At 49.7% G+C, this 19,594-nt stretch overlaps 1 protein-coding gene across 4 annotated transcripts in view; it reads left to right on the top strand.

Annotated features, from left to right (window-relative positions):
- The window catches only part of LOC119956883 (proline-serine-threonine phosphatase-interacting protein 1-like), a 75,759-nt gene that overhangs the window by 39,827 nt on the left and 16,338 nt on the right, over nucleotides 1-19,594 (top strand). For all 4 annotated transcript variants that reach the window (XM_038784429.1, XM_038784432.1, XM_038784430.1 and 1 more), the window contains exons 6-10: nucleotides 2,304-2,366; nucleotides 3,190-3,288; nucleotides 6,862-6,907; nucleotides 15,986-16,065; nucleotides 17,370-17,468. In XM_038784429.1, coding sequence (XP_038640357.1) covers nucleotides 2,304-2,366; nucleotides 3,190-3,288; nucleotides 6,862-6,907; nucleotides 15,986-16,065; nucleotides 17,370-17,468 — 387 coding nt within the window. The remainder of the gene's footprint in view (nucleotides 1-2,303; nucleotides 2,367-3,189; nucleotides 3,289-6,861; nucleotides 6,908-15,985; nucleotides 16,066-17,369; nucleotides 17,469-19,594) is intronic.

Here is a 19,594-nt window from a genome sequence, read left to right as displayed (position 1 = left end):
TGTGCAGGCTAGGTGGATTCGCCATGTTAAATTGCCCCTTAGTTGGAAAATTAATGAATTGGGAACTCTAAATTTATTTTTAAAAAACTAACATAAGTTTCCATCCTCGAGCCCCTCTCAAAGATTTTGCATCAGTTTCTTCCAAGGCAACACGGTGGCGCAGTGGGTTAGCCCCGCTGCCTCACGGCGCCGAGGTCCCAGGTTCGATCCCGGCTCTGGGTCACTGTCCGTGTGGAGTTTGCACATTCTCCCCGTGTCTGCGTGGGTTTCACCCCCACAACCCAAAGATGTGCCGGGTAGGTGGATTGGCCACGCTAAATTGCCCCTTAATTGGAAAAATAATAATTGGGTCCTCTAAATTAAAAAAAAAAGAAGAATTTCTTGCCAACGGTTAAAATAGTTTTGTTTAATCTTTAAAAGAAGGAAACTGGGTTGACATCAGCGATAGACTGGGATAATTCAGCAGAAGTTCATCTGCTGCATGGCTCCTTCCTCGAAGATCTCGTGAATGGGGCACTGTGAGGGTCATGTGAGGCGATGCAATTTAGGGATACGAGCAAGGCTGAGGAACGCACTATGAATCGTAGGACGTTGGGAAGTTCAGAAGGCCGGAGAGACCTTGGGGTGCATGTCCACAGATCCCTGAAGGCAGTGGGATAGGTACATAATGTGATTAAGAAGGCATGTGGGATACTTGCCTTTTATTAGCCGAGGCATGGGGTATCAGAGCAGAGAGGTTATGTTGGAGCTGTATGGAACGCTGGTTAGGCCACAGCGAGAGTGCTGTGTGCAGGTTTGCTTGACACACAATCACATCCTATAGAAAGGGTGCAGAGGAGATTCACCAGGATATTGCTTGGGCTGGAAAGTTTCAGCCAGGATGAAAGGCTGGTTGGATTGTTTTCCTTCGAGCAGAGAAGGCTGAGGTGAACAGAATTATGAGGGACATAGATAGGGTAGATAGGAAGCAGCATTTCCCTTTAGTACAGGGGTCAATAACCAGGGGGCATAAGTTAAGGTAAGGGGCAGGAGACCGAGAGGGTGGTGGGAATGGAGCTCCATGTCTGAAAGGGTGGTACAGACGGAACCGTCACAACATTTAACAAGCATTTGCATGAGCACAAACGTCATAGCGGACAAGGCTACAAATCAATGCTGGAAAAGGGGATTAGAATAGATAGGTGCTTGGGTGCTTCATGGCCAGCAGTGGACATGATGGGCCAATGGGCCACTCTCTGTCTCTGTGGCTATGACATGGGTGGAGGTGGGAGGCTCAAGACACATCCCTCGTATATGTATATAATTGCTATTCCCAAAAGAAAATCCTGGATTCCTGGAGAGGGATGACAACATTCCCAATTCATGCAGTATGATCTACCTTCGCTACTAAAAGCTTTGAATCTGAGGTTTCCTTTGGATGTTGGGACTGCAGGGTTTAGGGTTAGGCTCTCACTGTCTCCATCTCCATGATAGGTCATGTTAGTTTTGTTCTGGGCCAAGGTTTAGAGAACCTCAAAGTGTATCATGTGTTCACCTGACCCACAACTTTTAATAGATTGTGGTATGGGGAGCACACGGCCCACTCTACAGGTGTGGTACAGGAGAAATGGAAAAGTATTTTTTAAAGCAAAACAATGTTTAGTCTATGAACTCAAGTTAACCTTTTTGAAACATACAGTGAACATCTTAGCAACCATCAATTCAAATACAACCCCCAAACAATACAACACTAAGTAATGATTAGGCTGTCCTTTTAACATCCATAAGACTTAACAAAAACCTTCAAAACAGAGAGACATCAGGCTTAACTTCACTACTGAGAACATTTATAATTCTGAATTCACCAAATGATCAAGAGATAGTCTTTTGATGGCAGAGAGAACAGCAGTACCCCTGCTCTGTCTGGCTTCAGCTCCAACACCGAAAACGAAACTAAAACACACCCTGCAGCCTGCTCCAAAACGAAAGTAAAAAGCTGACAGACAGCCCAGCTCCACCCACTCTTTGACATCACTGCAGTAATAAACACCCATTTCTTAAAGGTCCTGTCACTACAGATATTTATAAACACACCCATTTATAAACACCTATTTCTTAAAGGTACTCTCACATGACAGTTTGACGAGGAATTTGCTATTTGTTTAGATGGTGAAGGAATGCAAGGGGAAAGGTTCATAACTGTTTGGGTTTCTCTAACAACTTGTGTGGTTGGAGGGTTATTGATTATTTGGGAGCGTATTGGCAATGTGACCTATTTTGGTTTTGCACAAGCTGGACTGACCTTGAGATCTTCTTACCAACAGTATGAAAGTTCCATGGATCACGTTCAGAAGAACAAGGTGGCCCTGTATAAGAAGACACTTGATGTAAGCAAAGAATTGTGGGATGATTGACAAAAAGGGCATTGTCAAACACAGCACACGGGCAAAGACACAAGGCTCAAATAATTTGTGTTTCGTGGCATTTTGTTTAAATGGCTGACATAATAACAAAATAACTTTCCAAAACAGGCTTTTTTTTTTCATTTACTGTTTCATGGGATGTGGACGTCGCGGGCAAGGCCGGTATTTGTTCATGAGTCATAGGAGCAGGGCACCATGGTGGCGCAGTGGTGAACTCGCGGCGCAGAGGATTCGATCCCGGCCCCGGGTCATTGGCTGTGTGGAGTCTGCACGTTCTCCCCCGTGTCTGCGTGGGTTTCCTCCGGGTGCTCCAGTTTCCTCCCACTGTCCAGGTTAGGTGGATTGGCCATGCAAAATTGGCCTTAGTGTCCAAAAGGTGGGGTGGGGTTACGGGAATAGGGTGGGGGGGGGGGGGGGGGGGGGGGGGGGGGGGGGGGGGGTGCTCTTTCCAGGGGGCCGGTGCAGTCTCGATGGGCTGAATGGCCTCTTTCTGCACTGTAAATTCTCTGATCCTATGAACACAACATAGATCATTCTGGTTTCTGCGGCTCACCACTTGCTGAGCCATTTGGGGGGGGTGGAGTGAAGGTGAGGAGGGTGGGAGTGAGGGTGAGGAGGGGGGAGTGACGGTGAGGGGAGGGAGGAGATGAGGGGTGTAAAGAGAGCGGCAGCAACCTGCTCCAGTATTAAAGTCAAGCGGGATGGCGCAATGCTGTTTGCAGCTCCCGGCTTTGGCCAGACCTCTGACGTTGCAACTCTTGATTTTTGTGTTGTTTTAACTTTCCAGTCAAAGAAAAACTACGAACAGAAATGCAAAGAGGCGGATGAGGCGGATCAAAGTACAGAACGGGCGAACTCGACGGGAAACCAGAAGCAAATTGAAAAGGTCCGAGTCGCTGTAGAGAATAAGACCTTCATTTCCCTCGGGTTGTTTTCCATTTTCTTTTCCTTTTTGCCAATTGTATTTGCTTCTCCTGAAATCGCCTCCTCTTTATTGTTCAATGCTTGTCTCTTATCAGGGCAGCACGGTGGCACAGTGGGTTAGCCCTGTTGCCTCACGGCACCGAGGTCCCAGGTTCGATCCCGGCTCTGGGTCACTGTCCGTGTGGAGTTTGCACATTCTCCCCGTGTCTGCGCGGGTTTCGCCCCCACAACCCAAAAATGTGTAAGTTTGGCGGATTGGCCACGCTAGATTGGAAAAAATGAATTGGGTACTCTAAATTTAAAAAAAAAAAATGTTTGCCTCTTATCTTCTTGCCTGGTAGCCCTTGGGCGTAATCTAACCGAATTGCAAGAGTCTTGTGTCAAGCACGTTTAGCTGGGCGTTTCCCACGGCTCGAAGCGCAGAGAAAGCTCACGCTATCTTGTTCCTGTGCTGTCATTTTCTTTGTTCTTTGGTGACAGGTTTAGATAGAGGATCTGGATTGGCGCAGGCTGGGAGGGCCGAAGGGCCTGTTCCTGTGCTGTAATTTTCTTTGTTCTTTGTTCTATCTAACAGGACCTTGTTGCAATCCGGTGCCTCAACAGGGAACGCTCCCTCCGAGGCCACGCTTACTCCTGTTTCCTGCACGGAGGAGCTCTGCTCGGTGTAACCCCTCCGTGCAGGAGGAGATGGCGTCCCAATCTCTCAGCCCACTGCCATCCCCAAAAGGGGCAACTCGCTTAGAAGAGGGTCCGGGGAGGGCAGGGGAGGGCAGGGGAGGGGAGGGGGGGGGGGAGGGGGAAGGAGAGGGAAGGAGAGGGAAGGAGAGGGAAGGAGAGGGAGGGGGGGGGGGGGGAAGGAGAAGGGGGGGGAGGGGGAAGGAGAAGGGGGGGGAGGGGGAAGGAGAGGGGAGGAAGGGGGAGGGGAGGGAGGGGGGAGGGGGAAGGAGAGGGGAGGAAGGGGGAGGGGAGGGAGGGGGAAGGAGAGGGGAGGAAGGGGGAGGGGAGGGAGGGGGGAGGGGGAAGGGGGAGGGGAGGGAGGGGGGAAGGGGAAGGAGAGGGGAGGAAGGGGGAGGGGAGGGAGGGGGGAAGGAGAGGGGAGGAAGGGGAGGGGAGGGAGGGGGGGGAGGGGGAAGGAGAGGGGAGGAAGGGGGAGGGGAGGGAGGGGGGGGAGGGGGAAGGAGAGGGGAGGAAGGGGGAGGGGAGGGAGGGGGGGGAGGGAAGGAGGGGAGGGGAGGGAGGGAAGGAGGGGAGGGAAGGTGGGAGGGAGGAGGGAGGGGGAGGGAAGGTGGGAAGGGGAGGGAGGGGGGAGGGGAGGGGAGGGGGGAGGGAAGGGGAGGAAGGGAGGGAAGGTGGGAGGGAGGAGGGAGGGGAGGGGAGGGGGGAGGGAAGGGGAGGGGGGAGGGAAGGGGAGGAAGGGAGGGAAGGAGGGGAGGGGAGGAAGGAGGGGAGGGGAAGGAGGGGAGGGGAAGGAGGGGAGGGGAGGAGGGGAGGGGAGGAGGGAAGGGGGAGGGAGGGGGGTTGGGAGTTGCCCCTGCCAGGCTGGGAGTGCCAAGATGCGTGTGTGCCAGAGACTAGCTGTCTCACTCTAATAGGCAGATTTGACATACTGATCCTGCCAACAATGGGCAGGATACAGATCGCAACATCTCACGAGATCCCATTAGATCTCACGAGGCGTGGTTAACCGGAAAGATCCCAGAAGAGGGATCTCCTGGGATCTACCAGCCTCGCTTTGCCCAGATTGCCTGAACGGGGGCGATGCCAGTAGATCGTCCTCCTATATTTTGGGGTTGGTCCTGTCTTAGTTTTATTATCTGTTTGGGGTTTTAGCTCTGCACAGCTAACCATCTTTATTCCATCCAGGCAGTTGTGACGTCTGTTCGCTTTAATCTGAAGTCTTTCACCATTTTTTTCACCATCTCTCTTTTCTGTGCCTCGTTTTCTTGTGCTCTCCCTTCCTGTCACCCTCTATCGCTCTCTCTGCCATGCTCTCTCGCTCTCTCTCTCTGTCTCTCTCTCTCTCCCCTCCCTGTCTCTCTCTCCTCTCTCTCTCTCTCTCTCTCTCCCCTCTCTCCCTCTCTCTCTCTGTCTCTCTCTCTCTCCCTCCCTGTCACTCTCTCTCTCTCTCTCTCTCTCTCTCTCTCCCTCTCTCCCTCTCTGCTGGTTTCTCTCACATTCTCTCACTCTCCATCCCTCTGTCTCCCTGTGACAGGTTGAAGCAGACTTTGCTAAAATTCTCCTGGGGGATGGGGTGGGAATCGACACAAGGCCTGTGTACAGTGTAAATTTAGGTTGTCCCAACCTGTTATACTTGTTATGAGTCGACTCGATATAACCAAGGCATAAAGTAACACCATTATCGCCCCCAAAAAAATAATTGTGGGTACTTGGTGTCAAATGAAGGGCAGAGAATGGGTGGCATAATGGTCCCGAGCATCCATGCGGCAAGGTTTCAATCTAAACTCACCTTTTCAGATTTTGTACAACACCTGAATTGTTAATGCACAAGATCCCAGACATAGCCGCACCAAAGCATCATCCCACAGAGTCCCGGGTGTCTCTGTTTATGTTAAACATTGAGATTGAGTACAGGCTGACATCGTATTTGGTCTATTGCCCATGGCCCGTGGGTATTTTTCTGGTGCCATCTGGAAGTGTTATATTTAACTTGTAATCCCCGTGCGCCTCTGATCAGCGACTACACAAAGTTATAAAGATATCACAATCTGGAGTGACACCAAACTGCTGTTGCTATTATGGTCTCCCTTGGTGACTCGCTTTGCATGAGGGTTGCCGACCCTCCAGGGTTGGGCCTGGAGTCGCCATCAATCGAAGATCGATCTCCGGGACACCGCTCTGTGCAGCCCTGGAGAAAAATCATCGGGACGTTTTATTTTCTTTGAACACCAGATATAAAAAATATTGAAAATGGGAGAGGAAGAAAACACCATCCAATTGGGTAATGAACCTCTTTGCTTTCCAATTGGTGTAGGAAGGCAGGCAGGCAGCACGTCCATAAGATCAGAAGACATCGGAGCAGAATTGGGTCACTCGGCCCATCGAGTCTGCTCCGCCATTCAATCATGGCTGATATGTTTTTCATCTCCCTTCTCCTGCCTTCCCCTCCATAACCCCTGATCCACAAGGATGGATGTGTTGGCTGACGACTAGGTGGGGGGGGGGGGGGGGGGTCCTGTGATGAAACCTCGAGGAATAGATTTAATCACAGTTGGCAACGTGCAGGTTTCTGTTTGAACACGACCACACGGCCAAAAGCAACGGGTTCCAATCCCCAGCCCCGTCTAGGTTGGCCGAGCTGCCGATTTTGAAAGGGGAGAATAGTGGGTCAGAATTCCTTTTTCACCTGATTCCCATCCAGTGGGGGATGTTCCGGGGACAGGTGCCTGGTCAGGGCTGTGCTGCCTCGTGCAGTTGATGACCAGCTTGAGGGGAAAATTGGGATCCCGTGCTGATCTTGCGTTTTATTGAAAAGAGCACCAACGGCATTTAAGTGATGTTTGTGTCTACTCCACAGAGTCAGAATAAGGCGAAACAATCCCGGGACGCAGTGAACGATGCAGGTACGTTCCATCCATCCCTCACTGTGCAAACCTCGACCGAACACTTTGTTGTCTCTCTAAAACACTGCTTTATTCCCCAGTAACCCCCAATATTACCCAAACCACCTCTCGCCTTCCATCGTCTGTGTCCCAACACCAAGGTTTGACTCAATGTGGGTCCTTTGAGTTTAGTTCCACAGGAGACCAATTGTTATGGGAGAGGTGTTTTCAGAACCCCAAAATGTATCATGGAGTTCAACCAACCCCCACCTTTAATGTATTGTTGCTTTTGAAGCACACGGCTTGTTCCCCAGGTGTAGTATTACAATTATGGACACGTGGTTTTTAAAACAAATTCCGATTTCACCAAAGGATTAAGAGATGGTCCTTCATGGCAGAAATCACCAGCAATGCAGCTCACGGCCACACCCAAACTTTCTTCAAACTGAAACTAAAACTCCCAAAAAGCAGAAGTGAGATCAGCTCCCCCCGCCCTGTGACATCACTTCAGTAATATGATCAGCTTCATTTCTTAAAGGTACATTTCTTGAACATCCAATTCTTAAAGGCACTCTCACATGACACAATTATCTTCTCCTATAAGACCCCCAATCTTTAATTCATTATTAATATCTCCCATCTACAATTTCCTATCTGACCGCAGTGAGGTTTAATCTTTACGGTATTGAGGCCTTAGTTCTTGAACCACGGGGTGAGCAGTTTGCTTGTAAGGTCTACATCATGGTACTCAAACTTTTATCTCCATTCATTATCTTATATTGTGTCATGGTGACTATCGGCCATGTCCAGCCGTTGCACATTAATCACAGTGACATATTCTGTGTCTTTGTCAAGGACGAGTGAGCGGTTTAAGAATAGAGTCGAGTTTGCGCAGAACCTTACACAGGAGTGAAATTCTGTCCTTGCATCACCCCTACAGGTTTTTAAAAAATCACCAGCAACAATTTTGAATGTGTAACTTGTTTGGGGAGAGGGGGAGGGGGAGGAGGAGAGCGGGGGGAGGGGCGGGGCGGGTTTGCAGTTAACAACATGACCTTGTGGAATTGGCAGCATCGGAGAGATGATTGGTGCCAGAGTGTCCATCACAAGTTAGCCTCAGTAACGGTGACCATGAAATCATTGTCGATTGTCATTAAGACCCATCTGACCCTTTGGGGAAGGAAATCTTCCAGCCTTACCCACTCTGGCCTCCATGTGACTCCATAAAAACCCCAGCGTGTGTGACTCATAACTGCCCTCTGAAATGGCCGAACAAACCATTCCGTCTCGAGCAATTAGGGATGGGGAACAGATGTTGGTCGACCCAGCAACGCCCACATAAAAGACTAATGTACCAGAGAACAAACCCGCAGTGTTTTTTTCTTTGGTTGCGAGGGTACAGGCATCAGGAAATCGGGAGTGCTCCCTGCTCTTATTGATCCGAGTGTTGTAGGAACTTTCATTGGCGACACGGCTGGTTTAGCACACTCTGGGCCTGGTTTAGCACACTGGGCTAAATCGCTGGCTTTGAAAGCAGACCACGGCAGGCCAGCAGCACGGTTCAATTCCCGTACCAGCCTCCCCGAACAGGCGCCAGAATGTGGCGACTAGGGGCTTTTCACAGTAACTTTGTTTGAAGCCTACTCGTGACAATAAGCGATTTTCATTTTCATTTCAACAAACCGGCGCTCCAAGGTCACTCCGCTCCTGACCTCATTACGGCCTTGCTTCAAAAATGGACAAAAGAGCTGAACTCCAGAGTGAGAGTGACTGCCATCAACATCAAGGTCGAATTTGACAGAGTATGGCATCAAGGAGCCCGAGCTAAACTGGAGTTAATGGGATTCAGGATCAGGGGGAAAACTCTCAGCTGGTTGGAGTCCTACTTGGCACAAAGAAAGGTGGTTGTGGGAGTTCAATCATCTCAGTTCCAGGACATCATGGCAGAAGTTCCTCAGGGTCCTAGGTCCAACCACCTTCAGCTGCTTCATCAATGTCCTTCTTTCCATCATAAGGTCAGAAGTGGGGATGTTTGCGGATGACTGCACAATGTTCAGAACCATTCGCATACCTCTTCAGATACTGAAGCAATCCATGTCCAAATGCAACGAGGCCTGGACAATATTGAGGCTTGGGCTGACAAGTAACCTTTGCACCACACATGTGCCAGATATTGACCTGGGAATCCTGTGGTGAGTAACACACCCCCTGACTCCCCAAAGCCTGTCCACCATCTACAAGGCCACAGCAAATACTCACCACTTGCCTGGATGAAAGCAGCTCCAACAATATTCAAGAAGCTTGATGCTATCCAGGACTACCCACTTGATTGGCACCCCACCTACAAACATTCACTCCCTCCACTACCGACGCAGTGGCAGCTGTGTGTACCATCTACAAGATGCACTGCAGGAACTCACCAAGGTCCCTTCCAAACCCAAGTCTGCGGCCATCTGGAAAGACAAGGGCAGCAGATACACCATCAAGTTCCCCTCCAGGCCCCACACCACCCTGACTTGGAAATAAATCACCATTCCTTCACCATCGCTGGGCCAAAAATTCTGTAACTCCCTAATACCACTCTGGGTGCACCTACACCACATGGACTGCAGGGATTCAAGGAGGCGACTCGCCTCCACCTTCTCGAGGGCAATTAGGGATGGGCAGTAAATAGTGGCCTCGCCAGCGACGCCCACATCCCGTGAATGAATGTTTAAAGATGGACCGTGGCTTCGTGTCCCAGCTGACGACCGGCACATTTGACAATGCAGCTCTCCGTCTGTACAGCGTTTGACTGCTCACGTCGTGTGCCAAGGTCCTGGATTGGAGTTGGAGCCGAGAACCTTTGGGCTTGGAGGCAATGGACCATGTTGGCATTGAAGGCACAAATTTGTGCCACACACACAACAGCAGAGCTACACTGAAAGCACCTCCTATTCTCCCTATAATCATTTGGGCCTAATCAACAGCTGTGGTCTGCACGTTTACAATTTTAATAATTGGTCCCGTTGCATATTTCAGGAAATTTCTGTGCTTTGTTAATGTAGTTCACCTCAGTAGCTTAGTAGCTCTGTTTGAAATAGGGGGCAGAGTTTCTGTTACAGTACACGCCGTTAGATGTAGCTTTAACACGTTACTTAATCTTCTGAACAGTACGTGCAGTATTTCACATTTGAAATGTGACATCCTGGGAGGGATTCTCTGTTGCCCGACGCTGAAATCGTGTTCGGCAATCGGGCGGAAAATGGGCTCCGACCCGGAAATCAAGGCCGGCGCCGGCTTGACTCCGGTCAGCCATGCTCCGCCCCCTCTGAAATGGCGTCATTGCGCCGCGCGCAGTCGCAATGCCATCGCTGCCTCATCGGTCCGCTCACCCGCGATGCTCTGCCCCAAATGGGCCAAGTTCCCGACGGCGCAGGACACGTGTGGTCACACAGATTGTGAACCTGGTGTGGCGGCTGCGGACTGTGCCCAGCGCCGCCACACTCGGCCGGGATCCGTGCCGCTGGCCAGGGAGGCTTCCGCGAGGGCTGGGGGGGGGGGGTCGCAGATGGCGGGTCGGGTCCACGCACGGCCGGCGCCATGTTGTACGGCGCGACCGCTGCAGGTCATCAGCGTTGCGCATGCGCGGCCCGGGACCCGGCCATTCTCTGCCCATTTTCAGCACCTCACATGGTACCAGAATCGGTGAGGGGCTCGCGCCGATTTTTTTCACGGATTCTCCTACCCAGCCGGCACTTAGCCGCAGGAACGGAGAATCCAGCCACGTCATTGCTGTGTGGTAAGTTTAAAATTAACTTGGAAGTCCTTAATTTTGTATTGCCCAAGCCTGTCTTGTAGGCCTTGTTGTTATGGAGGCCTGTTGTTGCTGTGGCAACTTCTCTTTCTGCCAGGGGCATAGGTAGGGTTGGGTCAGGTGAAATTACTATTTTCTTTCATCACTAGATGCCAGCTGAAACAGGCAAGCTTGCAAGTTAATTTAGTTAGCACCTCCTCCGATATACTCGATAAGCTTATCTGTACTGCGACACACGTGATTATTTAATTGGCGATGCACAGCATGCACACGTTCTGTCTATTTCAGCACAAACGGGTATCTAATTAATACCCATCACCTCAATACAATTAACGCCCAACTCGATGGACAATTAACCCAATGACCCCAATCGACGAAGTTTACTCCAAAGACTCTGAAGCCACCCAATCTACCAATTGGTTGTAAAAACAACTGCTGTCAAATACAAAAAAAAAACTTAATAATTGTGCCTCGGCAGCGAAGAATGGGCGCTAGATCGCCCAATAATTGAAGGAAGAATTACTCCACAGCCCCAGTCAGAAATCTTTTCACAAAACTCCCGTACCGGCCTCCCCGAACAGGCGCCGGAATGTGGCGACTAGGGGCTTTTCACAGTAACTTCATTGAAGCCTACTCGTGACAATAAGCGATTATTATTATTCTTATTAAACTCCGCTCCCAGGGGCGGAATACTGGAGGTAATAAGTGTTATTGGAGGTGAGATTCCAGGGTTTTGATTTGGCCGAACATCCTACAAAACAGCCTTACTGCCAACATCACACTGCCTTTGTCAGCTTGTTAATTGGGCTGCTTCCACCATGAGCTAACTGACAGAAAAAAATAGGTGTAAAACCATCTGTTTCAGTCATAAATAGATTTTGCTGCTGATTCATATTTACATTTCCTCCTTGCGTTTTTAAACTAACTAGCAGGCTCACATTCGTAAGTGCGAGACGGAAGCAATGCATTCTGGATGTGTGGAAAAGTGCATTTATTATGAAATCATTTTTTTTTTAATGCATGTTTGCAAAGTTTTGCGCAGTTGGAGAAGCTGATTATCAAGGTGTCCTTTCTGGTTTCCTGTTTTGTACGGGTGGGGTAGTCAGTGTCAAGCCCAGAAAGCTTCACCTGTGCAGCGCAGAGGTAAACGCTGCCTCGAGCCACATTGTATAAACTGGTTGACACTACTGCATCCAGGGTGTCAGGGCGGCGCAGTGGTTAGCGCTGCTGCCTCACGGCGCCGAGGACCTGGGTTCGATCCCGGCTCTGGGTCACTGTCCATGCGGAGTTTGCACATTCTCCCCGTGTCTGCGTGGGTCTCGCCCCCACAACCCAAAGATGTGCAGGGTAGGTGGATTGGCCATGCTAAATTGTCCTCTAATAGGAACAAAATAATTGGGTACTCTAAATTTATTTTTAGAAAAGACACCACTGCATTCGTCGAGAAAGGCCTTTTGATTTTGATTTTCAAACCTTGAAGCACAAAGTGAATCTGACCAGTTTCTTCTGACCAGTTTCTTCGTGCTGTGCCAAGCTCAGATTGCAGACTGGTGGTACTATTCAGAGCCTCGCTTACTTTCTTAGACTTTCCTGGCGTTTTCTGGAGTGAATGTAAATCTCCCGGGCATTGCCACCAGCAACCCGGGAGACGCGTATCTTTGCATATTCAATGTTTCCTTTATTAGTTGTTCGAGGGTTGGGGGGGGCGTGGCTGTGAAGACCAGTGTTTGTTCTCCATCCCCAATTATGTGGAAACATGGAAATGAGGAGCAGGAGTCGGCCATTTTTCCAGGATCTGAGTGTTGCTATTCCAACATTTATTCCTCATCCCTAACTACTCTTGAGAAGGTGCCTTCTTTTCTTTTTATAAATTTAGAGTACCCGATTCATTTTTTCCAATTATGGGGCAATTTAGCGTGGCCAATTCACCTGCCCTGCACATCTTTGGGTTGGGGGGGATCCACGCAGACACGGGCAGAATGTGCAAACTCCACATGGACAGTGACCCAAAGCCGGGATCGAACCTTGGACCTCGGCACTGTGAGGCAGCAGTGCTAACCACTGAAATGAAATGAAAATCGCTTATTGTCACGAGTAGGCTTCAAATGAAGTTACTGTGAAAAGCCCCTAGTCGCCACATTCCGGCGCCTGTTCGGGGAGGCTGTTACGGGCTGGTGGGCCTAGGTAGGGTGCTTTCGGAGGGTCGGTGCAGACTTGATGGGCTGAATGCCCTACTTCTCCACTGGCATATGATTCTATGAAATGCTGCCTTGATGTCAAGGGCAGTCACTCTCACCTTACCTCTGGAGTTCAGCTCCTTTTGTCCATGTTTGAACCAAGGCTGTAATGATGTCAGGAGCTGAGTGGCCCTGGTGGAACCCAAACTGAGCATCCGTGAGCAGGTTATTGCTGAGTAAGTGCTGCTTGATAGCCCTGTTGATGACCCCTTCCATCACTTTGCTGATGATGGAGAATAGACTGATAGGGCGGTAATTGGCTGGGTTGGATTTGTCCTGTTTATTGTGTACAGGACACACCTGGTCAATTTACCACATTGCCGGGTAGTTGCCAGTGTTGTAGCTGTACTGGAGCACCTTGGCTAGGGGTGCGGCAAGTCCTGGACACAAGTTTTCAGTAATGTTGCCGGAATTTTGTCAGGGCCCATAGCCTTTGCCGTATCCAGTACCTTCAGCCATTTCTTGATATCACGTGGGATGAATCGTACTGGCTGAAGACTGACATCTGTGATGCTGGGGCCCTCCGGAGGAGACCGAGATGGATCATCCACTCGGCAATTATGGCTGAAGATTGTTGCGAATGCCTCAGCCTTGTCTTTTGCACGGATGTGCTGGGTCCCTCCATCATTGAGTGTGGGAATATTTGTGGAGCCTCCTCCTCCAGTGAGTTGTTTAATTGTCCACCATCAATCAGGACTGGACGTGGCAGGACTGCAGAGCTTAGACCTGATGCCTTTGTTGTGAAATTGCTTAGTTCTGTCTATTGCTCACTGCTGACTCTGTTTGGCACATTAGTAGTTCTGTGTTGTAGCTTCGCCAAGTTGCCACCTCATTTTTTATTATGACTGATGTTGCTCCTGGCATGCTCTCCTGCACTCATCATTCAACCAGCGTTGATCCCCTGGCTTGGTGGTAATGGTAGAGTGGGGGAATATGCCGGGTCAGGAGGTTGCAGATTGTGGTTGAGTACAATTCTGCTGATGGCCCACAGCGCCTCATGGATGCCCAGTCTTGAGTTGCTAGATTTGTTCAAAGCCTGACCCATTTAGCACGGTGGTAGTACCGCACAACACGATGGAGGGTATCCTTAATGTGAAGACAGGACTTTGGCTCCACAAGGACTGTGCAGTGGTCACTTCTACTGATACTGTCATGGACAGATGTCATGGGCTGCAGGGGAAGGTTGGTGAGGATGTTTTTCCCTCTTGTTGGTTCCCTCACCACCAGGCGCAGACCCAGTCTAGCAGCGATGTCCTTTAGGACCTGGCCAACTCGGTCTGTGGTGGTACTACCGAGCCACCCTTGTTGAAGGGCATTGAAGTCCCCCACCCAGAATACATTCCGTGCCCTTGCCACCCTCCGTGCTTCCTCCAGGTGGTGTTCAACGTGGAGGAGCACTGATTCATCAGCTGATGGTGGCCGGTACGTGGTAATCCAGGAGGTTTCCTTGCCCATGTTTGACCTGAAGCCATGAGACTTCATGGGGTCCAGAGCCGATGTTGAGTACTCCCAGGTGCTGAGTACTCTCAGGTGCGACATACCCAGGGGTGGTGACAGTGGTGTCTGGGATGTTATCTGGGATTCTGTGAATATGACTATGTCAGGCTACCACTTTCACCGCCACCTTCTTCAATCACTCATTGATTGGGATAGTTACACCCACAGTGAGCTCCAGGAACTTTACCCAGCCCAGTGATGGTGATGGGGAGCTTGCAGTTGATGGGGTTCCCATGAATTTGCAGTCTTTGTTCTGGATGGTCAACATCAAGTGGTGTTCAACATGGAGGAGTACTGATTCATTTTGAAAATCCACAATGTTTAGAGCTGTAAAAGACACTGAAGGATCCCATGGCCTCACTTAGCTGTACTAGATCATTAACCCCAGACCATGACGAATTATAATCACCTCTCTGGTAGAGAAGACAATTGGTTTTATAGCTTAAGAGGCATCGCTCTGCAGGTGTAGGGCAAGGCCAGGAGGAAGGCCTCCAAGAACGATCACAGCTGGCAACGAGTATTGAACCCATGCTGTTGGCATCGTTCTACACCATGTGCTAACTGCCTAATCAACTGAGCTCACTGACTCCCACAAAGTAGTACTTTTTTCTTCTTTTTTAAAATTTTGAGTACCCAATTCTTTTTTTTTCCAAATAAGGGGCAATTTGGCGCAGCCAATCCACCTGCCCTGCACATCTTTGGGTTGTGGGGGTGGAACCCACACAGACATGTGCGCCACAAAGTTGGTCTGATGGAGCAGTAGTGAATTGCAATGAGTGTTACTTTGGGCTAGATTATTGTACAGGAACATGAGAACATACAGCCAGGGCACATAAACCAAGTGTAAAGTTCACTTCCCCCATCTCTCAACTAATTTTCTCACCAAACACTGTCTCACTCTCTTGACCATCTCCCTGGGCTGCGTGTGTGTGGAGGTGTGTGCGTGTGTGGCGGTGGGTGTATGTATGTGTGTTTGTGTGGAGGAGGGTGTATGTATGTACGTGTGGAGATGCGTGGGTGCATGTGTGTGGGGAGGTGGGTGTATGTGCGTGTTGGGATTTGTATGTGTGTGGGGAGGTGCGTGTGGTGTGGATGTGGGTGTATGTATATGTGTGTGGGGCAGCACGGTGGCCTAGTGGTTAGCACAACCGCCTCACGGCGCTGAGGTCCCAGGTTCGATCCCGGCTCTGGGTCACTGTCCGTGCGGAGTTTGCACATTCTCCCCGTGTCTGCGTGGGTTTCGCCCCCACAACCCAAAAATGTGCAGAGTAGGTGGATTGGCCACGCTAAATTGCCCCTTAATTGGAAAAAATAATTGGGTAATCTAAATTTATAATAAAAAAAAAAAAAAAAAGTGTGGAGGTAGGTGTGTGTATATGTGTGTGGGGAGCTGCGTGTGTGTGGTGGGGACGTGGGTGTATCTGTGTGTTGGGGTTTGTATGTGTGTGGAGAGGAGGGTGTATGTGCGTGTTGGGGTTTGTATGTGTGTGTTTGGGGAGGTGCGTGTGTGTTTGCCATAAGTCTTCAAAACTCTGACAGGAAATCCCGCTTTTCAAATTGTATTTTCAGAGCGAGTTTATCAACAGAATGTGGAACAGCTGGACAAGACTCGGCAAGAGTGGGAACATGAGCACATCAATACCTGTGAGGTACCTGCAAACACCTTGTTAACCATCCAGATTCTCCCTGAATGGCTTTAGACATCGGGCCCCAGCTCTCGGTGACCTTTTGGAGGATGGATTGTCAACTCCATTCCTTCGATGCTTTTCCTTTCATCAGCTTTTTTGAATTGCTCACCCTTTCCATAAACACTGGGCACCCACCAACACCGGGTCCAATAGGCATGTATATCCCGTTCACCGGGGCCGGGAATGACGGGGTCATTAAGTTTGAGGAGGGCAAATGTTGGGAAGATATTCAACAATCCGAACCAGATCTGTTGCTGCCATGAAGTCACGCATATTGGATAGCCATGGGAGGCAGTGGAGGGTCTCCATGCTTCGTTATAAAAAGGGAATCATGTTTAAGTGGGTCTTCCAAAGAGGAGATTCTTCATTGAAGAATCAAATCAAAGAAAGTCATCATTCGGCCCATCCAAGTTCAAATCGATCTCTTCAAAGGGATAGTGTTTTTGTCATGAAAAGTATTTCTAAAAATTGTTACTGCGGCTCCAGGGTCTGTGAGAGCAGATGTTGTTTTTTAAATTTAGAGTACCCAATTCACTGTTCCCAATTTTTTTTTAATAAATTTAGAGTACCCAATTATTTTTTCCAATTAAGGGGCAATTTAGCATGGCCAATCCTGCACTCTTTGGGTTGTGGGGGCGAAACCCACGCAGACACGGGGAGAATGTGCAAACTCCACACGGACAGTGACCCAGAGCCGGGATTCGAACCCGGGTCCTCAGCGCCGTAGGCAGCAATGCTATCCACTGTGCCACCGTGCTGCCCCACTGTTCCCAATTAAGGGGTAATTTAGCGTGGTCAATCCACCTACCCTGCACATCTTTGGGTTGTGGGGTTGAGACCCACGCAGACACGGGGAGAATGTGCAAACTCCACACGGACAGTGACCCGGGGCCGGGATCGAACCTGGGACCTCGGTGCCATGGGGCAGCAGTGCTAACCGACTGCGCCACCGTGCAGCCCGTGAGAGCAGGTGTTGATGTGCTTGTGCCTCCCGCCTCCTCCAATCGCTTGCTCAATTTATGTTGGTCTTTTCATTTTGTTGCTGTTGCCACTTGCCCCCCCCCCCCCCCGGCGATGACTCCTTCACCGGTCACCGATCAGTGCTGACGCTGGATTGGCACGAATTCAGAGAATGCCAAACCACCTGTGTGACCTCCTGAACCTAAACTGCGATGGACATTTGGAAGATCAGTGCTGTAACGTTGTACCGTGGCGGTTCCCTTGCCATAGCTCGTCCTTGACCATCTTTCCCCATTTGGTTACAGGTATTTCACCAGCAGGAGTGCGACAGAATCAACAACTTGAGGAATTCGCTGTGGATGCATTGCAACCAGCTTTCCCTGCAGTGTGTGAAAGATGATGAGGTAGCGCGGTTAATGATGACAATGCCAACTGACTCTGAACCTTAATGCAGCTTCGTAAAATTCATCTTCAGGGCGTTTCATGGTGTAGTGGTAATTGGACTCCAGATCCAGGCTAATGCTCTGGGGACACAGGTTCAAATCCCACCACCACAACTGGTGGAGTTTAAATTCAATAAAATCTGGAATTGAAAACTAGTCTCAGTAATGGTGACCACAAATCTGTCAACAATTGTCGTAAAACTCCATTTGATTCACTAATGTCCTTTTTAGGGAAGGGAATCTGCCGTCCTTACCCGGTCTGGCCTACATGTGACTCCAGACCCACAGCAATGGCCTATCGAGGCAACCAGTGGGGAGGCAGTGGCGTAGTGATATTGTCACTAGACTTGTCGCTGAACTAGTAAGCCAGAGACCCAGGTTCAAATCCCACCGCGGCTGATGGTGAAATTTGAATTTCAATAAATATGTGGAATTTAAAAATCTAATGACGACCGTGAAACCATTGTCGATTGTTGTAAAAACCCATTTAGTTCACTAATGTCCTTTAGGGAAGGAAATCTAGGGGCAGCACTGTGGCACAGTGGTTAGCACTGCAGCCTCACGGCGCCGAGGTCCCAGGTTCAATCCTGGCCCTGGGTCACTGTCCGTGTGGAGTTTGCACATTCTCCCCGTGTTTGCGTGGGTTTCGCCCCCACAACCCAAAGATGTGCAGGGTTGGCGGATTGGCCATGCTAAATTGCCCCTTAATTGGGAAAAATGAATTGGGTACTCTGCCGCCCTTACCCGTCTGGCCGACCTGCGACTCCCGATCCACATGGTTGAGTCTTCAATGCCCTCTGAAATGGCCCAGCAAGCCACTCGATTCACGGGCATTTAGGGATGGCCAATAAATGGTGGCCTTGCACGGTGGATTGCAGTCTGAATGAATTTTTTAAATTCTCGTTTTTTAAATTTCTAAATGTGTCAAAAGCCTGCAAGCAGCAATTCCCTGGTAACTGACCAATCGACCCAGGAGTTTTTAATTTTCTCCACCTTCCCTGAAGATGCTGAGACAGGACTCCCGAGGCCACCTTGGCAGCCTTCATTGTAAAACCTGCACCAGCATAAATCGGCCTGCGGGACGCCACGGCAACCAAACCCACCCCTGGAAAGACATTACAGCACAGAATCCAAGCCCTGTTGGCCCACTTTTATATTCCGCACAAAGCTCCCCACATTTTCCTTTAGTCATCCCTCTTCGACATAAAATCTCAGAATTGTTACGATGCAGAAGGAGGCCATTCGGCCCATCGTCTCTGTACCGGCTCTCCAAACGAGCATCATGACTTAGTGCCGTTCCCCTGCCCTTTTTCCCCTGTGCCCCTACGCATTATTCCTGTTCAGATGATCATCTAACGCCCTCTCGAACGCGGAGCAGTCCCAACCTCTCCAATCAATTCTCACAACTGAGATTCCCATCCCTGGGCCCATTCTTGTGAACCTCTTTCCCCGCTCTCTCCAATGTGTTCACACCCTTCCTATAGTGCGGCCCCCAGAACTGGGCACAATATTCCAGCTGACGACTAACTAGTGTCTTGTATAAATTCAGCGTAACCTCCTCGCTCTTGAACCCAATGCTCCTATTAATAAACCCCAGAATACTATCTGCTTTATTAACTGATCTCTCCACCTGTCCTGTTTACTTCAGTGATTTACGCACTCACACAGCCAGCTCCCTCTGCTCCTGTACCCCTTTAAGAATTGTACCCCTTATTTTATATTCTCTCCATCTTCTTCAACCTCTTCCATTCCTCCCTCATTTACTTATCTAATCTGAAGTGAAGCCTTCAGCTGATGCCCATTCCCCCGCGCGCACACTTCCAGTGAAGTCATTGCCTAGCCATTAGAAATAAGGGTAGAACATCTGGCTGACATTCTACCTCTTTACCTTGTGTCACTGCGCTGGGTGTAGAAAGACCTGCCTTTGTATCGCGCCTTTAATGACTTCAAAGAGCTTCAAAAACAGCCAATGAAGTACTTTCCTTGAAGCCTAGTCAGTGTTGTAATGGTTGACCGTTTGACCACACAGATTGGGATCGTTCTGTCCTCTTGTGGCCATTTACTCACTAATGTTAATGGAGCTTGTT

Source organism: Scyliorhinus canicula, chromosome 24 (assembly GCF_902713615.1).
Source record: "Scyliorhinus canicula chromosome 24, sScyCan1.1, whole genome shotgun sequence".
Taxonomy (NCBI): domain Eukaryota; kingdom Metazoa; phylum Chordata; class Chondrichthyes; order Carcharhiniformes; family Scyliorhinidae; genus Scyliorhinus; species Scyliorhinus canicula.
This window is presented reverse-complemented; position numbering and strand designations above follow the sequence as displayed.